Source organism: Trachymyrmex septentrionalis, unplaced genomic scaffold, assembly GCF_001594115.1.
Source record: "Trachymyrmex septentrionalis isolate Tsep2-gDNA-1 unplaced genomic scaffold, Tsep1.0 scaffold21, whole genome shotgun sequence".
Lineage (NCBI taxonomy): Eukaryota > Metazoa > Arthropoda > Insecta > Hymenoptera > Formicidae > Trachymyrmex > Trachymyrmex septentrionalis.
This window is the reverse complement of record NW_017305288.1, coordinates 758797-767034: the sequence shown is the minus strand read 5'-3', so window position 1 is coordinate 767034 and position 8238 is coordinate 758797. Positions and strand designations below refer to the sequence as shown.

Below are 8238 nucleotides of genomic sequence, written 5' to 3'. Positions count from 1 at the left end.
GGTTGGATGTAACATAAATTTTTGGAAGATTTTATAAAATTTATATATTTGCGAGTATTATACATATCACAACTTGGAAACAACAGGAGACGTAAAAATGTGTTTTGATGAATGAATTTTTTAGTTATCAGCAACAAGAATGACAAATACGCTTATTGTCATAATTACGTAATTGTATCGATGAATCAAGATTTGAGTTAAAAGTGATAGTTATTATCATTTTTCTTTCAGGTGGCCTTCTTCGAAATCGACATCCACGGAAGCAACAGAGACAAAAACCACATCGACACCACGAGCGAAACCTAAAGCCGACATTACCGTCCAAGATATTAGTGCATTCCTGCCTGCAGAATATAAACTAAAGAAAGAAGATGCAGTTGTCACAGAGAGTTCCCTCCTCAGCGAAATCCTCGCCAAATCTGAGGTCGATATTTCGTCTCTCTTACCACCTGGCTATGATAAGAAGAAAGTAGAGGAAGAATCCAAGTCAAAAGATACTAAAACGACAACGTCGACAACAACAACTAAACCGACGACAGCGAAAAGTACAGGCAGCTCTCCGGAAAAGATCGCCCCGTCTATCCAAGATCTCTTCGCGTCTTCTAAAGTCGATATTTCCGCCTTATTACCTAAAGATTACGAACAAAAAAAGAAAGACTCCGTTCCGAACAGTAAAGCTACTGATGACGTGAACAGCGAGCAGAATACGACAGTCACAGAACGAACTGATTCCGAGTCGCCTACCACGAAGAAAGCTGGTGGTTTGAAGATCGTATTTCCCAGTAGACCAGGTGGTCGCAAGCCGATCCAAAAAATAACTACTCCGCAGACACCGCGTGGAGATGGTCCTGGCACGGTAACGCCAAAAATACAAAAGGGATGGCCAACCCGGTAAGCTAGTCCTATAACGTTACACATTAATTATTATTAAAAGAATAGCTTATTTTTTAACACTAAAAGTATCAATGTTTCTTACTCATTAAAAGGATCAAGCGAATAAATTATTATAAAAAAATTTCAGAGCTACTACCGAGTTTACTGGATGGCCAACTTCATCCACCACGCCGATCTCCATCGAAAAGTTGTTGGAAGCAGCACGCACAGCTACGGTAGCGTCGATAAACATGTCGTTTATTCCCAGTACGAATGAAATCTCGAGTACATCATCGTCGACGTCGACGACGACGACGACGACGCCAAGACCGACTACTCCTGGCATATGCGATGATGAATGCGAGATCGCCGGCACAATACGTATAATCGGAAACGCGACGTGGGTGCCAGAATTGTACGATCGAAACACTCACGAGTGGCAAGAACTTGCAAATCACGTGGAACGAGAGGTATATTCTTCGCTCAATTTGTCAAACGAAACGCCAATTATGTTTAAATCATATATTTTTTCAGATGAACTTTATATTCTCAAAATCCAGCTTTTTAACGAATTGGTACAAAAACATAAGGATCGATTCTTTCAGGTAAATTCAGACTTTGTAATTTGAAGCAGTAATATCGAAATAAACATGGAAGATGATCACAAGTATAATCATAGCATTATTTGCATAAGTGAGATTCTTATTATATATTATATTTTTGTGAATTGTAATTAGACATCACTCCGTCATATTTTGAATTAATCGATCTTATATTACCGACTCAACAAAGATATTAACATTTTCAGTCAAGGCAGCATCCTAGTAGATTACTTTGTCGAGCTAGCCAATTTACAACAGAAAGTGAACACGCAGGAATTAAAAGCAATTTTCCACGACTCGCTCAGGACATACAATGCCAATCAATGGAATGAAACAAGTTTGAAGGGTCCACTAAGGATGGGAATGTTTACTATCGATCCGAAGTACACTGATTTCGTAGGTGCGTCATTTCAAAAGCTTGTTTTTTTTTCATCAATATTCTGTTTACTTATTCACTATATACATATACTTTTTTTAGTCATACCTAAAGTAAATATGCCGCAATATATCGAGAAGGATGACAGATTGATACCTCAGTGGGCAATCGCAGTGATAGTGATAGGTGTCGGAGGTTTGCTATTTATTATCGTGTTTGGTGTGTCTGTGGTAAGTCAAAACCGTTCAAAGTTTTCGTATAGTTGTACAATTAGCAGAAATAAAGATAATGAATGAATTTATTTTCCAGCTCGTCAACAGGCAAAATGGATCAAAATTAAAACCGACCATGTCGGCTATTTATGATGAAGAAGTGGTTAAGCACGCGTCGAGTCACAGATCAACTGACTATTCAAAGCCAGTAACCCACACAATATGGACCGATCCCGACGTTTCTTGGAATGACAAGTCTTTCGAATCGAATTCTAACAAGGTGAACAAGCGCGGAAAGCAATATCAAATCGATTGAATATTAGGCATCATGTACTTATCTTGGGCTCGTTCTTTTTCAGATTTTGGTCGACAAATCCTTCCAGGACAAGAAATACAATATGTACGACAGTTGGCGATCCGAGTGGAACGGTTATTATTACAATCCTTCGCATACGAGCAGTAAATACGGTTACGACAGTACCACGAATTTGTCGAACCGTCACCATCCCGATTACGACACGAATTTCTAAACGGCAATAAACTGCAATTTCTTCTACCAATACCGAGATTTCACTTAATTTATTCGGCGTCTTAGGTAAGCAGCTACGAGAGACTCATCGGAATATTTACTCTATTTTTCAACAACGCGTGTTCATTTCGATAAGAGATTACCAACACCTCTACGTAGAATATTTTAAATATAGGATTTGTTATCTTGTATTTTCTCGTGCATCTAGCAACTTGTGTTCATTATTTCGCGACATCGAATTCATCATTCTTTAGCTGTTTGCCTTAATAAGGGATTTATTTATTCTAGTCAGAATAATAAGTAATTATATTGTAATCGGTCACTCTCCATCAAAACCGATACCATCACGCCAATAATATGTTTGTCGCGATGTGTTTGAAATTGCAGATAAGAAAAGTAGAATTAAGCGACAAAAATGGCAATTATACCGATAACGAAATACTTTCTCATTTATAAATGAAATGAGATACTGAGTAGAGATGAAATCATGATATGTATCACAATCTTTTTTATACATATATAATCACAGTCATTCGTACATTCATTTAGCATCACATAAAAATATATAAAATTTTACATATTATCTCTTGTATACAGACTTAAAATAACTTACTCAACAAAGACAGTAGATTTTTAATCGAGACAGTTGTATCTTCCTGAGTGTTGACATGGCGTTTGAGCACACTTAAAAGTTTTTGGTACAAGAACGATTGCCTATCCAAAAAATATGAAATAGCATGAGCATTATTCAACATTCTACCTTCCATGTTGTAATTACGTAAGAGGACCATACTCAACAGATATACAGTTTTGAAACATCATTAGCAATCAGATAAAAAATGAATCTTTGTTGATAAAATGAAGCTTAATGTGTCTTCCTTTTATCCAATAATGCTTTTAAACCGCACTACATTCTAGACATGTATTATTTACCTGCTAGCTGGCTTGCATATCGATAAATGATCCTGCGGAATCTCGAAAAATTCTCCCACGCCAGGATCTGGAAAGACGAGTCAGTATGTTGTTTTATATGTATGTATGTTTTGTGTGTGGTGTGTGTGTGTGTTGATAAGAATCTAGATAAATTACATTTATCTATAAATACATACCAAGATAAAATGTATAATTATGTGCAAACAAAATATCAACATTTACGTCTAATCTATCTTAAAGCATTACCTGCTGAATTGAGACTGACAAATTGAAAAGGAAACTTCAGCGCAGTTACAAGCGTAGGTTTGGCCTCGGCGAAACTCACAATCTCTATGCGATATTTATTCAACATTTCTAAAAATTCTTCATGCAATCTTAGCAATTGTGGTGATTCTGAAACATTATAACAATAAGTTACATTGCGCGTTAATTAGAACTAGAAATCGACAATTACCTTCGCGTAGTTCTTGAACCTCAACCGTTGGCCATAGCAGCATTTGTGTTGTTTGCTTCAGAGCCGCCACATGTGAACCTCGATGAGGAGTACCGTAAAATAGAATAGCTTTGGTATTCTTGCAGATATCATTCTTATCTCCAGTTTTCCACTCTACAAACACAGTATAACATATAATGACTCTAACAATAGCAATAGTAATAGTTTTGGTACATTTATCAAAGTATAAAAATTAGTGTAAATGTTCAGCTTATACATACCTTCTACAAGCATTTTTTTAATTAATAATCCACCCATTGAATGGGCGACCCATATAAGTGGCCGTTGGCCCACGTTCGCCATTGTCAATTTGGTAATGAATTCTTCGCTTCTCTCTTTAATAGTGCTCCTAACAAAAATAAATGTAATGCGTCAAAAATTATCGGAATATTTAATACCTAAATTTATTTATTTATGGGAAATTTAAACATTCTCATAGAGTAACAAATGAAATACAATACTTACTTCATGCTTTCTATTGGACAGAAAGGAGTCCACATAGATAAACTCGTACCATAGTTAATACCTATGATTCGCAAGGATGGTATATCCACAGGTAACCAATCTTTAGGCCAACAGAGTGTTTTGGATGTAGAATCAAGATCATTCATCATACAGGTGTCATCTCTACAGTATTGCGTGTAAAAATTCACAAATTAAAAATATATGATATTTGTTTATAAGCAAGTTATCAGTATAATATATCGAAGTTGATAAATATATAAAAATCTACCCTCTGCAGAAATAAGGTCCACACGCACGATCGTTTGTGTTTTGTGGACAATCATCTAGTATCACCTCAAAATCTTGACCTATTTTTCTCCATTCGCGCAAATGCAGATCGCGAGCCAAGTCTTTAAAGAATTCTTGAGGACGATCGTCATCAACCATAGTAGACAAGTAGTCTGTAGTATTTTCGACCAATGTATTATTATCTGCAATTAAACGCATAATGTGAAAAGGTAAAGAGATAATCTCTGTTATGAGAAATGTAGCTCTAAAAATTATATCAAAATATATCATAAACAATTATAAAGAAATAAAGCATTGCATTGATAACTGAATGCTCTGCTATGCAAAAATGTACTATATTGCAAAATTCGAAAGTTATTATGTTCGAAACTATTAATCCGACAATATATGTATAATTATTACTGAATCAAATCCATATGAAAGTCTATATGTCTGAAGATAAATTCTGCAACGTTTTAAAATATAACATTCGATTACCGTGCATACTTCATCTTTTAACTTTTTATTCTTATTCTTATATAGTCTTTATGAGTACGATAGAAATAACGAAAGAATAAAATTCGAGAAATTATAGTTGTACATAAATAATAACAAACCCACAACTCCAAGTACAGAAGTATCAATGTCACGTTGTCTCCAAGTAACGAAAATTCCACCTAACAATCCGTGTAGAAATACAACGTCCATTTTTGTTGCTGCGTGAACTGTGTGTAGAGGATGGAGAAGATAGACGCTCTGCGGATATTTCGCTTTCTCGTTTCCATTTGTATCTAGATTCACCAGTGCACTGATCGCCTGTGCTGATAGACGAATGTCATCGCTGTGGGACCAATGTGACAATATGCCGATCCATCCTTTATCAAAGCAGTTATGTCATCAACAATGTAATAATATATTACAGAAAAAACAAGTCTATCTTACCGGACTCATAGATAGTTTCTAAATATTCGGAATGAAGAGATATATTGGATAATATCCTTGCGAGTAATATACATATTTCTATGTCGTCATTGCAAATTTTTTGTATCGCTGTCAATATTGGCAGAGCTCCAGCATTAATCAAATCTAAAATCCAAAAATTAAGTAAAAGATATAAAGTGTACATCTGTAGTATTACACAAAAACATTTTCATAATTTACGTTTGCTATATTGTTCCACGGAAGAATGATGACAGATTGCATGAATGCAACTTTTAAGTAATTCATCATCTCGAGCTGTTGTCGTTTCCACGGAAAGACCCACGCTTGTCAAATCATAGTCAAACCATTCTACAAGATACTATACATCAATTGAATAGATGATTACAGCATGGATGCTATTAAGTTACAATTACAATATTGTAACATTAAAAAGTTGAAATATCTATAAATTAAATTATTTCTAAAATTATTTGTTGCATTATATTGCATATTTATAACTAACTATAATTTCAGAATAATAATTTAATTAATAGATATTTCAATTTTTTTAACATCAAAGATAATATTTAATTTAAATAATTATATATGTAAACATATACTACATTTTTTTTCATATTTTAATATTTTTTTCATGCACATTCAAGTACTTACTCGATGCGAGTCTTTAAACATTTTACTGAGAAATTGTGTGAGGCAGAGATGTGTGTTGTCACATAAAACATTCAAATTCAACAACAGCGAATGTACCTTTTCTAATACATCCTGTAAAAAAATATTGAATGTATTTTTACAACAAAAAATGTTGGCAAATACTATGTATATATTTTATCCTTTTAGAAAGTTAAGCTTAAAATAATTGAAAATTAAATTTAAAATATTGTAGAAACTACATACATCTAAATTGTACTGCACATGATAATATGGTGGTTGCAAAAAGAATAATGAGTTAACATTGGGCATTCTTGCGAGAGCTACTGCTGTTTTAGCATCCATCATCTGTGCCAAATGACGATACTGCCAATCTGAAAGATTTATAGAGAAACACTCTAAAAGCTGGACTCAAGACTATCGAAAATTGAAAGATTGAAATTTGATCAATCCAAACAATAGGAGTTAACATTTTCTTGTTCTTATTGGTTAAATTTCAATCTTTAATCTCAATCTTCATATTTAGTCTGATTTTGGCCTTAGATACATTCAGATTTCTACCCGAAGTATTATTTTATCTTTGTTTAGCAACAAAGATAAAATGATATTTAGATGACACTCAGATGAGAACATAGGTCTAGAGCTGTTACCTTTTAAGTGCGACAGAGAACCAAGTGTAGTAACAGCTTTATATCGTTCGTTTTTGTTCCCATGTTGAGCCATATATAATAATTTATATGCAATCTTATGAGTCCTCATCTTCCACCATTTCGCCAGAGCATCACTGAGACTTGTTGGCTTCTCTGATGCAGATCCATGTAAGTCCTCATCTTTCCTGAACATGAAAATATCTGAAATCAGAGGATTGATCAATATTTATACATAGAAATGTATATATAGGCCATGTTCCAATATATAATACCAGTACTGAAAATATATAGTACATGTAATGTAAACTGCAGATTTCTAGTACTGGCAGTATATATCAAAACACAACAATTATATACTGCTGTTGAGAGTGGATGATTACCTTTAAATCGAGGATCATCAATGTAGATGTACTGTGCCCGGGTTTGCTCTAAATTTAAAACATTTGTGTTGACAGCCGACCGAATGATCTGCGATACCTGTCGCAGTTGATACAGGAACCAGCATCCTCTGAACAAGATATAATTCCAATGTAAACATGTGACATTTGACGTAACCTTGATTTCGAATGGCAGAAAGTCGACCTTGGAATCACTTACCCGAGCACCACAACGCAAGTACCACTAGTCTTCAAGTAGTACACGTAGCTTCTCGTCACTTGTGCTCGCATCGCGTTCACAGGCTACGGTAAAGATTCTCGACACGATCATCGACAAAACGGAATCAAATTCCGTCGCAACACAATGGACGTCACATTTCAAAGAATTTCAAACTTTGAAAGACGTCATGTTGAACTATTGACACGCGCGAAAAACGCGATTGAAACCGCTCAACAGCGTTCAGAAAATATACACCGTCAAGCCTTCGAGAAGATTGAAATGATTGGTCTGGAAATATACACCAATTACGCGATTGTCGTATTTTCCGAACGCGAATGACGTCTTTCGGCTGACATTTTCAAAATAAATAAGGGAGCGCATTTAGGGATCATTTATACTAGTAAATGCTCTCTCTAATTCGTTTCAATTGATATTTCGTCATGCAATTTTTTCCTCTCATGTAGAAAATGCGAGAAAGTATAATTACAAGAAATTTTTATTCTCAAAATTTCTTTGCAGCTACATTTTTTGTTTTCACTATTTTTTCTAATTTTTAATTATATACATTTATTTCATTTTGGAAACATACACGTACGATGAATTATCGAACGAAAATTTACAAAAAAATTACAAGGAAGGCAAAGTTTTAAA

At 34.5% G+C, this 8238-nt stretch overlaps 2 protein-coding genes across 2 annotated transcripts in view; one reads left to right on the top strand and one right to left on the bottom strand.

Moving 5' to 3' along the window:
• Positions 1-3163, top strand: part of LOC108748075 (mucin-5AC) — a 19569-nt gene extending 16406 nt beyond the window's left edge. The window contains exons 4-10 of the mRNA XM_018486070.1: positions 232-891; positions 1022-1343; positions 1408-1478; positions 1682-1875; positions 1954-2081; positions 2161-2343; positions 2423-3163. Coding sequence (XP_018341572.1) covers positions 232-891; positions 1022-1343; positions 1408-1478; positions 1682-1875; positions 1954-2081; positions 2161-2343; positions 2423-2593 — 1729 coding nt within the window. The 3' untranslated portion in view covers positions 2594-3163. The remainder of the gene's footprint in view (positions 1-231; positions 892-1021; positions 1344-1407; positions 1479-1681; positions 1876-1953; positions 2082-2160; positions 2344-2422) is intronic.
• On the bottom strand, positions 3111-7658 carry LOC108748076 (protein SERAC1-like). Its single transcript, XM_018486071.1, has 15 exons — positions 7588-7658; positions 7371-7498; positions 6991-7191; positions 6587-6714; positions 6344-6454; positions 5912-6050; positions 5693-5836; positions 5368-5625; positions 4752-4953; positions 4484-4645; positions 4240-4367; positions 3980-4132; positions 3772-3918; positions 3526-3592; positions 3111-3306 (listed from the first exon to the last, which is right to left on the bottom strand). Exons 1-15 carry the CDS (start codon positions 7656-7658, stop codon positions 3192-3194), a joined length of 2154 nt encoding a protein of 717 aa, XP_018341573.1. The 3' UTR covers positions 3111-3191.
• Positions 7659-8238: the final 580 nt, after the last annotated feature.

Bases quoted from the DNA above. Each gene is read 5' to 3' on its own strand.
- LOC108748076 (XM_018486071.1), bottom strand. From the start codon at position 7,658: ATGCGAGCACAAGTGACGAGAAGCTACGTGTACTACTTGAAGACTAGT. The intron at 6,715-6,990 runs GTAACAGCTCTA...TAAATCTTTCAG, and splicing joins TTCTCTGTCGCACTTAAAAG to ATTGGCAGTATCGTCATTTG. The intron at 5,626-5,692 runs GTAAGATAGACT...GCTTTGATAAAG, and splicing joins AGAAACTATCTATGAGTCCG to GATGGATCGGCATATTGTCA.